Source organism: Lampris incognitus, chromosome 7 (assembly GCF_029633865.1).
Source record: "Lampris incognitus isolate fLamInc1 chromosome 7, fLamInc1.hap2, whole genome shotgun sequence".
NCBI classification, from domain to species: Eukaryota; Metazoa; Chordata; class Actinopteri; order Lampriformes; family Lampridae; genus Lampris; species Lampris incognitus.
Window position 1 is genome coordinate 46,718,206 of NC_079217.1, and position 20,168 is coordinate 46,738,373.

Consider the following 20,168-nt stretch of genomic DNA (forward strand, 5'->3'; position numbering starts at 1 on the left):
CAGGCCCCTCCAGGTTTCTCCATCATTGCCCACGTGAGCATTGAAGTCCCCCAGCAGAACTATAGAGTCCTGAGGCAGAGCCCTATCCAGGACACCACCCAGAGACTCCAAGAAGGCCAGATACTCCAAACTGCTATTCAGTGCATAAGCACACACAACAGTCAGAGCCTTCCCCCCAGTGACTCACAGTCATATAGAGGCGACCCTCTCATTCCATGGGGAGAACTCCAACATGGTGGTGCTCAACCGGGGACTTGTGAGTATCCCCACACTCAGTGCAACACAGTCCAAAAAATCCCTGTCCAGAGAGCGAATGCCAGCCAGGATGACTGTCAGAACTGCTGGTCTGCATGGGCTAGCAGTTAGCTAACCCTGCCCCGCTGTCGAGGGCACACCGCCCGCCCGCCCGCCCTTGGTGCTCCCTCTTCGGGTACAGCTCCAGGCAGGGCCGTGGACCTTTATTACAGTTTTGTTTTGCTTATCTGTTTTTGCCTCTGATGTAAAGCATCTGAGTATTTAGAAAAGTGCTATATAATTTGCTGTCTTGACTAAACTTGGTAAACTAGTACATATATAGATTCTGAGCAACCAGAAAATAGTTGACATCATTACGCTCATAGGCGACGCTTTAGCAGCCTTCTCAAGTTTGAATAGAAATACCTTTGTCACAGTAGTATAATTAGAATTCCCTGTACTCCTCTCTTTATGACGCATCCATCTTTATAAAACATGCCCACTTCCAGAGAAATAAATTGTCCCTCGTTTTGAAAATTAATAAAACCTTTTTTCACTACTACTTCGACAAAATTTCATCCAGTCTTCGCCAAATATGGCACACGGCCTTGTTGGACATCACATACACAAGTAATCCATGCATTTTGATATTTGATTCCATTTTGGTTTACTGGGCTTTCAAATACTGTTGGTGAGGCCTATTGTACAATAATTGCCGTAACTGAGCAAGACTTGTTCCAATCTTAACCAAAGTTGGTACATATGAGCAGAAATTAACTCTGAGATACTATTTTCATTTAGTGTTGTTCCCCCCTTTTCCCCCCAATTGTATCTGGCCAATTACCCCACTCTTCTGAGCCATCCTGGTCATTGCTCCACCCTTTCTGCCAATCCAGGGAGGTCTGCAGACTACCACATGCCTCCTCCGGTACATGTGGAGTCACTGGCTGCTTCTTTTCACCTGAATGTAAGGAGTTTCACCAGGAGGACGTAGCGCACGGGAGGATCACACTATTCCCCCCAGTTCCCCCTCTCCACACCAAACAGGTGCCCCAACTGACCAGAGGAGGCTCTAGTGCAGCGACCAGGGCACATACGCACATCCGTCTTCCCACCTGCAGACACGGCCAATTGTGTCTATAGGTATGCCCGACCAAGAAGGAGGCAACACGGGGATTCGAACCAGGGTCCAAACCGGGATCCTGTGTTGGTAGGCAACGGAATAGACCGCTACAGTACCCGGACGCCCATTTAGTGTTTTTTTTTTTTTTTTTTTTTTTTGTCCAATGGTTTTGCTATAACAATCATAACTTGTGGTGAGTTGAATTATCTGTCATTTTGAAACCTACTGAAACTGTTTTTTAGCTACTGCTCATACAAATTTTGATTATTTCTTCAATACAGTTGACACACAGCTTCTTTGGACTGCCATGCTCAAGTTCATCCATTGTTTTTTTGACATTCAACTCTGTTTTGCTAACAGACCTTCACATTTTGTTAGCTAGGGCTCCTATAACAAAATGCCATAACTTAATTTTAGAGAGCTAGTTTAACTGAATTAGGTGTATAAATGCGGAGTTACACCCTTAAGATGTCATGGCATTTATCTTGGCTGCAGGGCTGCCAGCTCCAATGCATTGAGCGTGAGACTTATCCAGTTGACAGATCTCAACTATTTCATGCCACACATGCCTTTTCTCTTGCTGACTTTTTGTCTTCGCTTCCTCCGATGTAAAATGTCTGCTTTTTAAGCGAAGAAACAGCAGTGTGTACAACAACAAATCTTTGCGATGCGCGTTCCGGTGGAGCAGCCAATCGCGATAATTTTGTGGTCGAACAACTAACCTCCTGAGCGTGAGTGGAGCACGGATGGAGAAACAAATTACATGAAGAAGGTAAGTGCAATGGTCATTTGTCTAATTTTATAAATTCGTCAGGTGTTCCACAGGATCTGTCTGTGTAAAGTTGTGGAGCTGGCCTATGTAGAGCAAAGTTAGCAAAGTTATTGCAGCATTCCAGCACTTATTTATATCGTTCTATGCTTAAAAACATGATAAAACATGTTATTAGTCAAACATCTGGACATCCCTAGTAGGTAACGCTAGCTGATTTGTTGTTTTCTAAAGAAACAGACCATGGCTGTCAATGACAGCTCAGCTCAGATTCTCTTATTTATTTATAATATAGACTTTTGACTGGTACTGCTTGTAGTTGATAAATAAGTTTGTGGTGTCTGGTATAGGATGTTTTCTAAAGTGTCACAGACAGCTGCAGGGAAGAAAAAGACTCATCTCAATGTGGGTGGCTAACCAGCCCCCCAAGAAGTCCTGTGACCCTGAGAAAGCAGGTCAGCAGCAGGAAAAGACACAAGAGGAAGAACATGAAAGACTGAGAGAATATCCTGAGATGTTAGAGCAGAGGGAGATAGACGAGCCCTCGAGGAAAGACGGGAGACAGGGTCTGAATACCTAAGCCCAGTGCGGAGCTGCATCCTATAGGTGCTCTTTTAAATATGAATGGTCCCAAAATGGACATTCATAACAAAGGGGACAGTAAGTACATATTGGTGCTCCGTATGTAGGGTAAAAAAAAAAAGCTTGCTGTCACCAGGGGATAGCAGATATTACTAGGCACATAAATAGCAAAGGAAAAACAATCAAGCAGGGGAATCCAGCAGTACTCAGTGCTACTTCCTTCTGCTTGGGTAATGACTGCCCTACAATTGAAGGTCAGTAAAGCACGGTGGTGTGACGGTTATGTAATGGAGGGTAATGACACTATACAGTTTACATAAGCTCATTTCCAAAAGGGTTTTGTCTTTTTGGAGCTGGCATAATCCATTACATGAATTCATTGTGTTCATGCAAATCATTCAAAAACTATATCTAGTAGACAAGAAGCACAGTATTTACACTTACACTTACACTTTTACTTGCGCTCTTTTACTTACACTTACACTTACTCTTCTTTTCTTTTCTTTTTTGTTTTCTCTTTTCTTACACTCTTATGGAAGCAAGCGGACTTAGACTTGCGACTCGAAGAGCCTCAAAGTGACAAGAGCGCTAACCAACTGCCACATTGACTCCCATATTAACTGAGAGCAAAGAGAAGATTAGATTATTATTCTTTCTGACGTTTTTATGTCACTGTCACGTCCTCAAATCTCACTCTATTCAGAGACATGATTCATCAAACTGTTCGCCGACTTTTTGTGACGCTGACGATGTAAAAATCCAAGCTGTGTGATGTGTAGTTTTTGAGATATGAGCGTATGTTCAGAGGGTGCCTGCCCTTAAAAATGCATTGACAAGAGTTTTGAAAATTAAAGGGCATTCAAAAACACCTGCCATGTTGCCATGATGATGCACACATAGAGAAGACGTTTTCTATGGGCTTTTAGACATATAGATAGATCGATAGGTAGACAGACAAATAGATAGACTGACAGCAGACAAGCCACATAGATACATAGAAACAAAGAGAAGACAGAGACAGAGGGATAGAGAGAGAGAGAGAGAGAGAGAGAGAGAGAGAGAGAGAGAGAGAGAGAGAGAGAGAGAGAGAGACCAGTTTGATAGATAGACAGATCAGAAGAATCAGAATCATCAGCCATGTATCTTTGCACATCCATGATTTGAGGGACAACCTTGGTGAATTCAGGGGGCAGCCGGGAACCACCATAGCTGGGACGCGAACCCAGGTCACATGCACCATGGGCAACTGCACTAACCAGTCAGCTAAAGGTTCTGACCCCAGCCAAGGGCTGGCGAGTCTAGTCATCCGTGGTCGTTATACTAACCCCCCTCCTTTGGGAAGCGCGTCCCCACACTTCAGCATATCAGCTCCCTCACACCTCTGGGCGCACGTGTTTCCGATGGCCTCACGGTCTCACCATCCTACTTCTGACACCAGTGTAGTGAATTTTCTTTTTTTCTCTCTCTTTTATAGAAAAAAAACATTCAAAATACAGTACACATATACCAAACCAATAGGGAAATAAAACATTTCACAAACCCATCGAACTCTACGGAATCAGAGGACAAGAATAAAAAATTACAACACAGGTAGACAAAACAGAAAATAGTGAAGTAACCTGTAGCTCTTGGCATGGCTTCCAGCCTACAGACCCCCCACCAAATCAAAGAAATCAAACAAAAAAATACACATATACCACACCCAGTATGCTGTTTAACCAAAATCCTACATTACCCTCCCTCTTTCCCCAATCACAACAAAAGTGCTCCCGTCTACAAATCCACCAACAAATGCTTCTTCTCTAACATAGCCATCAATGTAGTGAATTCAGGAGGCAGCCAGGAACTGCTGCAGCCAGGACGCAAACCCGGTCGCAAACCCGGTTTACTATGTTAACCAGTCGACTAAAGGGTCGGACCGTTGACTGGTTAGCCCAGTCGTCTGTGGTGCGGGCGACCTGGGTTTGCATCCCGGCTGCCACCTGAAATCACTACAATATGTTTAAAGTATTCCGATTCTGATTTCACATTTAAAGAGAGTAGGCTAATAGGCTAGTGGGCCTCAACAGGCCACGGTTAGCTGGTCGCTAAGCGGCTAACTCATGGTAAGGCATGGCTCAACACAACACATGAGTTTATCATACGATTTAAGCGGACACATTTCATTAATTGTCATTTATTCAGAGTGTAAAGTTTTCCGTTGTGTTGGTTGACATAATTCTCTGTTGCAGGTCTCTCCATGTGCCCCACTAGGAAGTCAACAGACCGGATCAGCCAGAAGGTTCGTACTTTTTCTAAAGATTGTATTTAATTGTGAAATAAACATATTAATCCCTTATAACATACATGAACAATAGCTTCTCAGCTGTCGCTTCGTGCCATCTGTCTGGCTTCGTCTCCTCTTTTTCCAGTACGAATGGCGGAAAAGAGCACTTCTCACTTTTCACAATTTCCATGCGAATTGTCTCATTATTATTATTATTACTTATTGTTATTATTATTATGTACAATTTTCGGCGTGAATCACCACCCGCTGTTTTTGCACCACCCACACACACTATCCATCAAAATGCCGCCATGGAGATGCAGATGAGGGGAGGGGAAGGGAAGTGGGTCAGAGAAGAGGTTTCCTGTGGGACTATAGATAGATAGATAAAATAGATAGATAGACCCTAGCAAATACCCCGAACACCCTAACAACTGCCTAGCAACCACCCAAAATATCACAGCAACTGCTTAGCAACCACCCGAAATCCCCAGCAACCACATAGCAACCCCCTAACAACCATCCCAAATACCCTACCAATGGCTTAGCAGCCACCTAGCAACCAACCCCAACACCCTAGTAACTGCCTAGCAACCACCCAGAACACCCCAGCAACCACCTAGCAACCATCCAGACCACCATCGCAACTACCTACCAACCACGCCAAAACACCATTGCAACCACCTTGAGGGCCCCTAGCAACAGCCTAGCAACTACCACAAACACTTCAGCAACCACCTAGCAACCCGTCCAAATACCGCTTAGCGAGCACCTTAAACACCCTAGTAACTGCTTAAACCCTTTAGCAACCACCCCAACCATAACAACATTCTCACAACCTCTAGCAACCATCCAAAACAGATTCAGATTCAGACAACTTTATATATCCCACAAGGGCAATTCAGTTTTTACAATCTACTCAGACCATACACAAGCTCACAGACAAGTGGCAATCATCATTATGTCAGAGACAATAGACAGATCAGTACATGGGCAAGAGATGCACACTGTCACCCTCATGTGGCCTTGCATGCAGACTCACACGAGGACCAGGTGAAGGGCAAAATTAATATAAGTTAAAAGAATAGAATAATAGATAAATTAAACATTCTAAGATGCATTGCATGTTACATTCCCCCACTACATTCAGTGAATGTACAGGCCCACAAGCCATGCGAAAAACAAACAAAGTATAAACCAACTACTATGGTTTAAAAGAATGTAAAGCATTTATTTAAAATGACTAATCTCAGCATTTAACAGCCTGATAGCAGAAGGAATGAAGGACCTAGAATAGTGATTCGTTTTCCTAGGGGGCACTTTATAGTGCTGGCCTCAGGGCATTACAGTGAATTCACTGGACAGGACATGGTCAGACTAGCTAACAATTCCTTTTGCTTTCTGGGCCACAGGTTTCTCCCAGAGGGAGCGCAAGTCTCTCTGCTAGACTCCGATTATTTTGGAGCAGACCTTAACGATACTGTTTAGTCTATTTCTGTCCTTCACAGACAACCCGTTAAACCAACAAATAGAGGAAAAAGTCAAAAGACGTGCAATAAATGACTGGTAAAAAATACATAAGATGGTGTTACAGACACTAAAGGAGTTAAGCTTCCGCATTAAGTGAATTCTTTGTTGTCCACACTTGACAATTAACTCTGTGTTCACATCGAACTTGAGTTGGAAGTCGAACATGGTTCCCAACCTATAATATATATAAAACACTATAGAAACCACCTAGCAACCCCCTAGCAATCTGCCAGAACACCATAGCAACCAGCCCGAATACCATTCAATCTGTTTAGCAACTCCCTGTTAACTACACCAAACATCCTAGCAACTGCCTAGTAACAGGTTTTGCTAGCAGCAACTACCTGCTATCGCCATAGAAAACGAAACGTATGGCGTTTCAAAACATGGCCCCACTTGCAGTACTTTGGGCAAGCACATTTAAAGTTTACGCCATTTGTAATTATTTTTTGTTCTTCAGAAATGTTTACACAGATTGCCGTGAGATTGTAAATGGTACAGATATGCGATTTTGCCCATTGATTGGGAGGTCTGTGCACGTGCTGCCCAAGAACTAAGACCCCAATTGGCCTGATGGGGTCGCTATAATAAAGGTCAGAATTCTGAAATGTGAAAAGTCATAACTCCTACACTGCAAGTCCCGATTTACACAAAACTTGGTTAGGCATCCATATACCCTTACTTTATAAATTAGCATCAAGAACCACTAAATCCCGCCTGACTAGATTTTCTGCCATTTTGAATTGAGAAAAAAAACAACACATTTTTTATATTTCCTCCTAAACTGTGTCTATGGATCATTGTTGGACCACACTTACAAAAGTTGCATAAATCTTGTTTATCTCATTTAGTTTTCAAGATAAACTTCAAAAGGGTGTGGCTCAGAACATAAATGGACTAAAGTCAACAACAGTCTGGCCAATCATCACAAAACTTGCAGGATATATTCACATACGTCCCTCAAATACACCCTGAAAGTTTCATTGAAATCAAACGCTAGGGGACGCTACACATGTTAAAAAAAAAAGAAATAGGACATGGCATAAAACAAATCAGACTATAAATCAGAAATTGTTTATCCAATAATTACAAAACTCGCAGGATAGGTTTCATGACAAATTTGACCCACATGTGTAAAACTATTTTGAAATTGCTCAATAGGGGTGCCACCAGTTCCAAACACGTGCATGGGCCTGGCACAAATTTGGCCATAAATGAAGCAGTAAGAGTTGATAACTCTTAATGCTTCATACCAACTTCACACAGGATGCCCTTTACTTTGAGGTAACATTTTTAAATATTAATTTATTCTGAAATATCAACATTAATTTCTTCAGAAATTAATAACAAATACTTATTTTGAAAAACTACTAATTTTCACCTTACCCTTTGGAGTACATCGCATATGGAGTGAGTACAATTTTGTAACTCTGCACTTGTCTCTCTTAAACAAAGACATGTCCACCTTCTCCCTTACCACAGCCCACTGGAACATGACACATTGGGGGAAGAATCCCTAGACTATCAGACAATGTCTACGCTTAACTTGGCAGCAGACCCAGAAATTGAGGGCTTCTGGGCCAACATGGCAAGCTTAAAAGACAAGGTCAGAAATCTAAGTATGTCTCATTTGAAAACTTGAACTTATTTTCAGTGACTTGTCTAAATGTATTAATGGTGCAACTTAACTTTGTTGTTCATGTTTTTTCAGGTGACAGGGGTGGGAAGGTTTGAGAGACTCTGCCACTGCTAAACTGGTGTTAGTCCTGCCACACGCCAATACTGATGCAGAGTGTGTATTTTCTTTGCTGGGATTAAAGAAAACAAAAGCTAGAAACAGCGTGGCCTGGAGGGGACACTGACACCTCTTATGACAATCAACATGGCAGACCTGGAGCCATGCTTCAAGTGGGAGCCATCCCAATCAATGATCAAGGCTGCAAAATCAGCCACCGGCACTTAGAACAGAGCACATGAGAATTTGTGAACCTGTTTCTGTTAACCTTTCTGGTTGTATATTTTAGTGGTTTTTAGGACAGTCAACCTCAAAAAGAAATGTGAATAGAACTTTTCATCTTGTCGGAAATACTGGTCAGTTGTCAAATGTTTTGACATTTTCAGTAAATGTAACACTGTACACTCTTATGATGCCAGTTTTTTTTTTCTATGGCTAAGCCACATCACTGTATAACAAAAGTAAATACTACTAGAACCCCCCCCACACACACAAACACACACATGGGAATAAATATCACTCCAAGCTGAACTCAAAAGTTGGCAGCCCTGTAGTTGATACTACGACAGTATCATAGCTTCAAATCACAATAGACATGTATTCTGCTTTCGGTGTGGGAAGATGGCGGCACAAATTCACGTTTGCAGCGGCCTCACCCAGGAATTTTTGTGCAGGAAATTTGTTTCACAGCCAATGCATGTACAGAAACATACAGATAACCGCACTGCAACATACAGATATACATACAGATACATAAACATGTAACATTCATAAACAAACAATATTCACTCACACTCACAGATAAATTTGGCTGGATGCTAGATCATCAATGCAGTTTGTTTAGTGTTACTATGGCAGGAGACAAAACTTCTGCCAAAGTGAGCTCTTCTCCATTTCAGAGTCCTGTATATGTGGCCTGACGGTAGTAGTGTGATACAAATTGTAATGAACCTCACATTCAGAACACTATAAATTTTGTGGATTAGGTGCTGAGGGACATCATTATAGAGGCGGATGAAACAATGGTCTCTTGTGATGCTATATCTCTGTTTACGTGCGTTCCTGTTGATGAAGCAGTAGACGGAGTCCATATTAAATTACAGGACGACCCCACCCATAGCAATAGGACCACTGTTAATACCGACCAAGTGTGTTTGCTCCTGAAGCTGTGTCTTCATCCCATTTACTTCACATACTGGGGGCAGTACTATAGGCAGAAGTATGGGTGTGCTATGGGTTCCCCAATCTCAACTGTAGTAATTAACTTGTACATGGAGGAAGTGGAAAGAGGCTCTGATGTCCTGTCCAGGGACACCACCTAGCCATTGGTTCAGATTTTAGTGCAACACCTGGGTTAAAATTAAATCTCAGGGCATACCACATTTCACCAACCACATTAACTTTGTGGACAACCACATCAAGTTCACCAGGGAGGATGTGAAAAACAGTGCACCAGCCGATCGAAGGGAGGAGGACAACAGCTGTCTAAGCATAAACCAGTGCTTATTCCATATGTGGCTGGAGTTTCAGAAAAGTTGAGACATATTTTCCAAAGAACGCATCTCGGTTGCGTTCAAAACCCCAGAAATTGGTTCACCCCAAGGATCGGGTCCCCCGGCACAAACCGAGCAATATAGTGTGGGCTGTTAAGTGCCGGGAGAATTGCCATGACTTGTACATTATGGAAACCAAACAGACACTGGCCAAGAGGATGGCACAACACAGAAGAGCTAACGCGTCAGGCCAGGACTCCACCGTCTACACCAGTGATACTCAACCCACAGCTCGCGAGCCGCACGCGGCTCCTTTATGACTAGTTGTGGCTTTTTTAAGTCCTACTTAAAAAAATCTTTTAAAAAAATTGTCATCAGAATTCATCACCATTTCATTCTCATTCATTCGCAAGTCACATCAATCTATTACGCTCCCACCCCTCAACCATCTGAACAACCAATCACAATTTCTCTTAGGTCTCGCACTCGCGCACGAGACAAGTGCAAACTCAATCACACTGGGAAAACTGGCATAGCATGAAGCTAAAATGGCAAAAGAACATAAGAAGCGCAAATATGAAGAGGAATATCGAACATTTGAAGAGGACTGGGAACTCGAGTTTTTCTTCGTGTCCAGTGGTTCAGGAAAATGCATCTGTCTGCTTTGTGATAACGTCATTTCACAATTTAAAAGGTCCAATTTGCAGCGCCATCACGAAACAAAACACCCAAGGTTCAGTACCGACTTTCTGAAAGGTGGAGAGCTAAAGGCTGAAAAGCTGGCGAGGCTCAAACAGAACCAAACTGCTCAGAAACACTTCTCCCACACTATTACTAGTGAAAGAGCGACAGGCATCCTACAAAATCTCACATGAACTGATGAAAAAGATGAAGCCATACACTGATGGAGAAATGGTGAAGGATTGCATACTGCTCGCCTGTGCAATGTTGTTTCCCAAGAAAAAAGACCTGGAACGAGAGGTAAAAAAAACTGTCGGATTCTACTGTGGCTAGGAGGTCATCAGACATTTCGGAGAATACTGAAAATATTCTTAAGGAGAAACTGTCATCCGCTGAGTTTGTCAGCATTGCAGTGGACGAGAGCCTGGATATCAATGACACGCCACAGTTACTCATCTTTGTCCGAGGAATCAACAGTCAGTTTGACATTACAGAAGAACTGCTTGACATGGTGGTAAATGGAACAACAGGCATGGAGATAAAAAAAAACACTGGACTGGAATCATTGGCAAAGTTTAACTTTGGACAAGAAAAAAAATCACAGCATTCACAACAGATGGCGCGCCAGCGATGCTTTGTAAGAGAAACAGGGCCGTGGCTTTGTTGAAAGAGGTACTGAAAAACGAAGGAATTGCTGAGAAAGAAACGACTTGAACTTTAAATTGCTATGTGAAGAGTTTAACGCTCACTATGGGAATTTGATGTTACACACCGAGATTAGATGGGTATCTAAAGGACGTATGCTTGCACATTTTATGGACCTGCTTCAACCACTGAAAGCCTTTAGTGTTGGCCAAGGGGAGACTTCCCAATTTTCATTTTCGGATTGCCAAGGAGTGGGTGCTTTCTGCTGCTTTCCTGTGTGACACTACACAACGCTTGAACGAACTTAATGTCAAGATGCAGGGGAAAAACAAGACCGCGTATGAGCTCTACACGGCTGTCAGGGGATTTTCTGACAAATTTAATTTAATTGAACAGAGTGTCCACGGCTTCTTCCCCGCCGTGCAGAAAGTGATGCTGCATGTGGATGCTGCCCCGTCCTGACGATCACAATTCTGTGATGTGCTAACTGAGCTCAAGCAAAACTACAAATCAAGATAATGCGACTTCAAGGATCAAGGAAATGGTTTTCTACTTGTGAAAAACCCATTCCTGATTGAGGTCGATGAAATTAAGCAAATAAGCCATCAGTTTGGACTTGTGCAGCTTGAAATGGAGTTTGTGGAGTTAAAGGGCTCGAATGAACTTCAGTGTCAGTTTCAGATTAAAGATGTCGTAGACTTTTGGAAATTGGTGGGGCATCTTCCAAACATATCCAGACTTGCAAGATGTATCATCTCAATGTTTCTGTCCACATACCGGTGTGAAGCAGCATTCTCTGCGCTCTCAGAAATAAAATGTTGCAACTGAAACAGATTGAGTCTGCAGCACACAACAGAGGCCCTTCAGATTGCCGTTTCCAGTGCAGAGCCTGACTGCAAATCCCTTGTGCAGCAGAAGGAGTGTCAGAAATCGCACTGAGTGAAGTAAGTTCAATGTTGCTCTTCTGACAACCCCTTCTAGTCTGAAATACTAATAATGTAGGCTACAGTAGAACTGAAAGTCTGTTACCTTTTTCGCTTCAGGAAGGGAGACAGGAGAGAGAAAGGAAAACATCACAGAGAAATGAGACAGACTACCTGCTGTTATGGACTGTGATGATCAGCAATGTGCTGTGTGTTATGCTGTTAGGGACTGTGATGATCAGCAATGTGCTGTTTGTTATGTTGTTATGGACTGAGATGATCAGTAATGTGCTGTGTGTTATGCTGTTATGGACTGTGATGATCAGCAATGTGCTGTGTGTTATGTTGTTATGGACTGAGATAATCAGCAATGTGCTGTGTGTTATGCTGTTATGGACTGAGACGATCAGCAATGTGCTATGTGTTACCTGCTGTTATGGACTTTGTGATCAGCACTTGGAAATCATTTAGTAATGAATATTGTTGAAACACTGCCAGTAATGACATTTGTGGTAGAAATAATAATAATAATAATAAATTACAGTTATTACACTATAGGTCATGCTTTTCATTCCTTAATAACATTTTACTATTATCCTTATTGTCAAATGCATAATGGTTTCAGGGAGGAAAGGGACGTTTTTGGATTGTGGCTCTTGCACAAAAAATATTTTTTTGTCAATGTGGCTCCTGAGTAGGACAAGGTTGAGTACCACTGGTCTACACCCATCTACAGGCCAGTGGCCACTCTTTCAAGGATGAGGATGTGCACATCCTTGATGGGGAGGAACGCTGGTTTGAACAGGGAGTCAAAGACACCATCTATGTGAAGAGGGAACAACCATCCCTGAATTGGGGGGGCTAAGATTACATCTGTCGCCTTCTTACAATGCTGTGATTGCAACTATTCCCCAATCCTCTGTGAACAGTACACGCAGCCATTGTAACTTCTTAATGGTCATGGCAATTTGCATATAAAACTGATAGTTGGTTTGGTCGTTATGCAACTATATTGTTTATAAGGCTGGGGATACCTGCAGTCAGTTGAGACTGAAGGGGTCACTTGGATGAGTGATGAAACGTTTCTCCCAATAAACATGTCCAGATGAACTGATTTAACTTTCTGTGATGCTTTTGTTTGATTGTAAGTCCTTTTGTATTTGATTGTAATTGCATTTAAGTTTTTTTCCCCAAGTTTTTATTTTTTTTTTTATTGTGACTGTGCACCATGTTAAATCAGGGTCTGTCCCTCAATGTGTTTTGCAAGGATTTAAATAAAGGTTAGGTGAAGCAAAATTTGAAAGAATGAATTTTAAGTACACTGAGAAAGCCACGAAACCGGAGTCAAATTCCATGTGTGTGCAAACCAAACCAACATGGCCAATAAACATGATTCTGATTCTGAGTCATAGTGGAACTGGATTTGCTGTATGAGAAGCCGGGATGCAGCCAAAGTGTAATCTTCCTTAGGGGTCTATCTTCAGAATGAATTTAATAAAATGAAATGTTGTCATAGCGCAATTAAAAGGTTGAAGCAGAAGGGTTGTGTTTAGCTGTAGGCTCCTCTGTACACTTCACATTTTTGAACTGACACATCTGACTATCAATCTTTTCCTAAGAACCCTGCGGGAGAACCAGCCGTGGACATCCCCCAAGGTGTCGGAGCCCTACCTTTCAGCTCACCAGTATTCCACCATGGGCCAGATCAGCCCGCGTACACGCAAGTCTATGAGCCTGGACATGGGACAGCCTTCCCAGGCCAACACCAAGAAGCTCCTAGGTATGGATACCAGCCAATATACCAGCTACCTACACGCCCTGCATGTGAATGCAGTGATGTTTATTTTGAGTCAATTTAAGAAAGAAAAACTGCTAGAATTATGTACTTAAAGATGACTTTGCATGTATGTATGTATGTGTCTGGTTCTCTAGGCACAAGGAAGAGCTTTGACCACCTCATATCAGACTCCAAAGCACCAAAGAGACCCGAAATGGAGTCGGGCACAACCACCCCACCAAAGATGAGACGTGTGGCAGAGAATGACTATGAGATAGGTAATGGAAATGGGATGGATTATATGTCTTTTTGATTGGCTTACAGTGCTTGTTGCTCCTATGGATCTTTTCTATTTAATTTTAATAGACTTCATTTCAGTTCCATTTTGCCTTATTTCAAATTTATATCAACTTATTTAGCAGACACTTTTATCCTAAACAACATCCAAGAGTCATCAATTAAAACATACACAGAGCACTAAATATTAATACTGTACTGCACCATTGTGGTGAAGAGGGAGATGAACCGGAAGGCAAAGCTCTCAATTTACCAGTCAGTCTTCATTCCAACCCTCACGAGCTTTGGGTAGTGACTGAAAGGGTGAGATCGTGGATGCAAGCGGCTGAAATTAGTTTCCTCTGTAGGGTGTCTGGGCTCAGCCTTCGAGATAGGGTGAGGAGCTCGGACATCCGGAGGGAGCTCGGAGTAGACCCACTGCTCCTTCACATTGAAAGGAGCCGGCTGTGGTAGTTTGGGCATCTGATTAGGGTGCCTCCTGGGCACCTTCCTTCGGAGGTTTATCGGGCACATCTAACTGGGGGGAGACCCCGGGTTAGACCCAGAACTCGCTGGAGGGACTACATGTCCAATCTGGCCTAGGAACGCCGCTTTGGGATCCCCCAGGAGGAGCTCGAAGGAGTGCCCTTCTTAGAGCGACTCGACGCCAGAGAAGTGGGTGATAATGAGATGAGAGATGAGATTATATATATAAAATCTAGTGAGTCAAGTAAATTCTTTATGAGATAGTACAAGCCTGTTTCATGTCATAAGAAATCATCAGCTGTGCTTTCCCTGTAGGATTTTCCTGACATTTTCTTGGTTGCATCCAACTGCAAAAGCCATGGTCCACAAACAGCTTACAAAGCATGAATGGGATCTCGTTGTTGAAAGGTATCGATCAGGAGAGGGGTCCAAAGAATTTCCGAGGCATTAGATGTAACATGGAACACATGGAGGACAATCATCAACAAGTGGAGAAAGTATGACACAACAGTGACATTACCAAGAACGGGACAGCCCTCAAAAATTGATAAGACAAAGTGAAAACTAGTTAGGGAAGCTGGCAAGAGGCCTATGGCAGGGAGCTGCAAGAATTTCTGGCAAGTACTGGTTGCTTCCTACAAGTGACAACAATCTTCATATTCCATGGGGTAGGGTGGCAAGATGGAAACCTTTTCACACAAAAAAAACCCAACATATTTTATGCTGACTCTTGTGGTTAAAGTTCCTACAGAAAACAACTGCAGACTACATATCTCATATCTGCTCATTTTCAGTCTCTAGTCTAGCTTGTGTCTGTTGTTGATTATAATATCGGTTGAAAAGTATTCCTCAAGGGTTTTATTCAGTATTGTAGGTTGATGTCATATGGTGTCCTAAGAATTTTACCTTTGTTGGCATTTCTTACCCTTTGACAGAGTAATAAAGTATTAATTGAGTATAGACCAACAAAGAGTGATACTTCATCAGGCTAAGACTATTGGATCTTCTTTCGGAATATATTTCTTGAAGTGTTTGACAACATCCTTGCGTGCTTAGTAACTTATTCAGAAGCCTACTTTTATTCTTAGGCCATGACTTAGTGATATTTTTTGTTAATAAAATATATAAATTTTGCCATGGATAGAGCTTAAAACTTGCTGGCAGCCTAACACGTACTAACGTACCTTGGCTCTGCCGAATGACGGAAGCTAAGCAGGTGTGGGCTTGGCTAGTGCTCGGGTTGGGAGACCTCTTGGAAAAACTGTGTTGCTGCTAGAAGTTGTGTATGTGGGCCACTAGGGGCAGTCTTCCCTCTGCACCTAATAAAAACAACAAAAATCAAATCCCAGTGCCCCAATGCAGTGACGGGGACACTGTGCTGTAGTAGATGACGTCCTTCGGATGAGACGTTAAACCAAGGTCCTGATTTACTGTGGTCATTAAAGATCCCATGGCACTTATTGCAAAGAGTAGGGGGTCCCGGCAAAATTCCCAACCTGGCTCTCTCCATCTGGCCACCTAATCATTCCCCCCATGTAATTGGCTCAATAATTCCTTCCTCTCCACCTCAAGCTGATGTGTGGTGAGCGTTCTTGTGCAAAATGGCTGCCGTGCATCACCCAGGTGGTGCTACACATTGGTGGTGGTTGAGGTGAGTTTCCCCTTTCAACGTGAAGCCCTTTGGGTGTCTATATAAAGTGTCATATAAATGTAATCCATTATTATTATTATTATTATTATTAAAACATTTGCACAAGGTGTGTCGGCTGTACTGGATGTGGTGAACTGTGGTTTTTCCATTCAACATGAACTCAGCGTTGAACCAAGTGTTGACTGGAGCAAAGCGCTGCATGCATGGAGCAGCGAAGGAACGCCGTCGCTTAATACAGCTGCTCAAAATGTCTAGATTGAAAAACAGTTGACTTTCAAATGAGCCTGTTTTACTTCAAAGAAATGTCACTTTGTAAGTAATATTGCCCTGCCAGATCCTGTTTTTAATTATTACTGTTTACCTTTTACAAGAGCAAGAAAACATCAAAAATCAGTGAAAGAAATGGGATTCAGGAAATAAAAACGTTATTGTAACTAGAATAATGCACTCATTAGAGTGCAGATCCACACCATGCGTATCTCCCCTTCTCCAGTGCACAGACTTGGCAACAAACCACCCCTTTTTTTGCCTACCAGGAGTAGGAAAAATATGGAGGCACTGCCTGGCTATCTTCCATTCTCCAATGCCCAGATGTAGATGAAAAACCAGCTGAGGAGTTGGCACTTAATTGCAGTATAAAACAAGTTTTTCAGAGGTTTTGATCACCGCAGCAATGAGAGGTCCTTGATCATACGGTCATAACTGTACATACTATCAAAAGTACTTCCTTCCAAAAAAAATCATATACCCTGCCCATTTTATACGCTTGTGATGTCAGCACCCATCAGTGGCTATCTTCCAGGTGTTTAAATTACCTTTAAGGGAAAAAAAGATAGCAAAGAATGCAAATGGCAGTTTTGGTTTTGGGTCAGTTGGTTGTGTAGTCCTGGTGTGAAGTGAACCTAGTCCTAGTGAGAACCCTACCCATGTCTCCTTTGTCCCATGCAGAGACCCAAAGAATCGGCAACTCTCACCTGCGCAAGGTGTCTGTGTCTGAGTCGAATGTACTGCTGGATGAAGAGGTGCTGACAGACCCCAAGATCCAAGCTCTGCTGCTCACTGTGTTGGTAAGGATATCTACAAGTATCACATACAACTCTCAGATGTTTCGTACAAGTTACTCCAGATGAATTTTAATTAATGATATGGATTGCTTTTATTTCATTGTATGTCTTTGCGGCATGAATATCTGTCATTTTCCAAGATTCTCTTGCTATGGTTTTCCAGGCAACACAGGTCAAATACACCACTGATGACTTTGACCAGCGGATTCTGTACGAGTACTTGGCTGAAGCAAGTGTTGTCTTCCCAAAGGTCTTCCCTGTGGTGTAAGTATACAATGTTGGAATCTTTTTCCTTGAAAACAGAGCACTGTCCTGCAAAAGGACAATAATCAGAATCAGAAACACTTTATTTGTCATTTCATTTAATGCACTTGCACACATGAGATGAAACGAAACATCGTTTCCCCCAGCCCACAGCAGTGCAACACAAAGACAAAAACACATATCCAAAAACTACAACACATAGTTTATCCAAACTAACACATATATTTAAACTAAACAAAAAAATAAAAATTTACTGTCAAGGAGAACAAACGCTAGCCAGGATGACTGTCAGAACTGCTGGTCTGCATGGGCTAGCAGTTAGCTTAGCCTGCCCCGCTTCCACGTCCTGTCAGACCGCCCTCCGTGTTTCCTCTTCGGGCGCAGCTCAGGTCAGAGCCGTGGTCCTTGGGCCCACAGGACGCAGCAGACCAAGTACTCTCAGCCGATCCAATGCTAGCTCTCCCGGCCAGACACCTTCAACACACCTCCTCGCACTCCACATGACGACACTAAAATCACAGTCAAGGCTAGGCGAAGCCACCACCAGACCAACCTCAGTGTTATCGGAACTGCCGGTCTGCATAGGCTCACAGTTAGCTTAGCCTGCCCCACTTCCGTGTCCTGCAAGACTGCCCTCGGTGTTACCTCTTCGGGCAAAGCTCCAGGCAGGGCCATGGTCCCTGGGCCCACAGGACGCAGCAGACCAAGCTCTCCCAGCTGACCCAGCGCCAGCTCTCCCACCTATCAAATGAAGACAAACTTATACGTGGACAAAGACACTGCATGGACCGAACTGGCTGAGGTCGCCACAAACATGAATTCGCGCCACCATCTTTCCACACCAGAAGTGGTGATAACAGATTAAGAGCAGAGTAAGCGTAAATAACAAAGCAAATAAAAGAGCCGGCTGCTGTTCAGCTGCTCTCTTGTGGTCTTATGGAAACCTTTTTCAAGTGCATCTCTGGACTTCCTGTGAGTCTAAAAATGTTCGAATATACACACCAACTCATGCCTGCATATAGTAAGTAGTACATATGCAGCCTGTTGTTTCTGAAGTTGTTTGAATCTATTAAAAAAATACCCCACGTTAAGCTGAACTGTAGGCTACATTGTCAAAATGTAAAACTATGTGCTTGTGAAGTACTGATTAAATGTATAGCTGTTTTTGACAGCAGTCCCCTATGAACCTGTTAAATATCTTAGTATTAATTCAAATGTGCATATCACGATTTGCATAATTATGGAAGTAGTTGCTTACTTTTACACATGGTTATCTTCCACAGTCACAATCTGCTGGACTCCAAGATCATCACTCTGCTGTCAATGTGCCAGGATACCAACCTCCTGAACCCCGTCCATGGCATTGTCCAGAGTGTGGTGTACCATGAGGAGTCACCCCCACAGTACCAACCCTCTTATTTACAGAGTAATACACATCCTATCACTTTTAATGAGGCTGTGCTGTGCTTTTTCATTTGAGCTTTGATGATCATGTGAAGCACACAGCAATTGCAAGTTGTTCCTTTATGGTTCTTCTGTTATTCTACCTTCTGCTTTCTCTATTTACAGGCTTTGGCTTTAATGGGCTGTGGAGGTTTGCTGGGCCCTTCTCTAAGGTATAATTTATGACACCTATATTATCCACCTTTGATATTGTCCTTTAATTCTCTTGAGGCAGCTTGGGACACCACCATGCTCAAGAAACTTAGCCTGCTGAAACAGTCCAGACTTGAAACCTGTTGGTAAAATTTAGTGTGGGGATCTATAAAACATTCACTCACTAAAACTCTCTCTCTCTCTCTCACACTCTCACTGTCTCTCTCTCTCTCTCTCTCAGACACACACACACACACACACACACACGTCATATGCAGAGTTGCCAGAGATAGCCTGAAGCTTAAGTTGCCATTGATCATGGGTCAACTACGTATGAAAAATCTGAAAATAATGCCCCTAATCCAGGGGTCCCAAACTACCGGCCCGCGGGCCAGATGTGGCCCATAGCAGTCATCTTTTTTGGGGGGGATTTCCCCCCCCTTTTTCTCCCCAATTGTATCCGGCCAATTAGCCCACTCTTCCGAGCCTTCTTTTACATCTTTGTATTTGTAAAATTGTTTACTAATATTTTAAATATTTATTATAAATATATTTATAAATTATTTATTATAAATTTATAATAAACTATTTATTATACATTTATTATAAAGATTATTTATAAATATTTTACTGTAAAATATTTAAGGAATTCCTCAAGTTGTCCCAGTCTCTGAGACAGATCTTTCCACGTCCCTCTCGTCTCAGTGTGTCGCTCCCTCTGCCTGTTGCATTCGCTGTAACTGAGGCTTTGCATCATCTGGGCTAAAGACGTTCTTCAAACCGTTTTTTCTGTTTGACCTTAGTTAATGATTTTTTATCTCAGTAACTCAAGTGCAGGATATGATTTATTACTCAATGGAAACAAATCTTACATACTTGATAATCGTGGGTATGTGCAGTCTGTGGGATTGTCAACTCACAATTTTAGCTTGCCAACAGCTGTGGGGCGGACGCGGAAGCTTCATTGGAAACATTCAACACGCCACAGTCAAAAACCTGATCAACTCAAAAGTGGGATACCTTTAAAAGAGGCATTGCGCTGATGGTAATAGTATCAGGCAGTCAGACATAAA

General features: G+C 42.6%; 1 protein-coding gene across 1 annotated transcript in view; it reads left to right on the forward strand.

The window, feature by feature from the left end:
* nf1a (neurofibromin 1a) overlaps positions 1-20,168 on the forward strand; it is a 316,227-nt gene that overhangs the window by 294,590 nt on the left and 1,469 nt on the right. The window contains exons 50-55 of the mRNA XM_056283131.1: positions 13,601-13,761; positions 13,914-14,036; positions 17,120-17,238; positions 17,399-17,499; positions 18,783-18,925; positions 19,069-19,115. Of these exons, the coding sequence (XP_056139106.1) occupies positions 13,601-13,761; positions 13,914-14,036; positions 17,120-17,238; positions 17,399-17,499; positions 18,783-18,925; positions 19,069-19,115 (694 nt within the window). The remainder of the gene's footprint in view (positions 1-13,600; positions 13,762-13,913; positions 14,037-17,119; positions 17,239-17,398; positions 17,500-18,782; positions 18,926-19,068; positions 19,116-20,168) is intronic.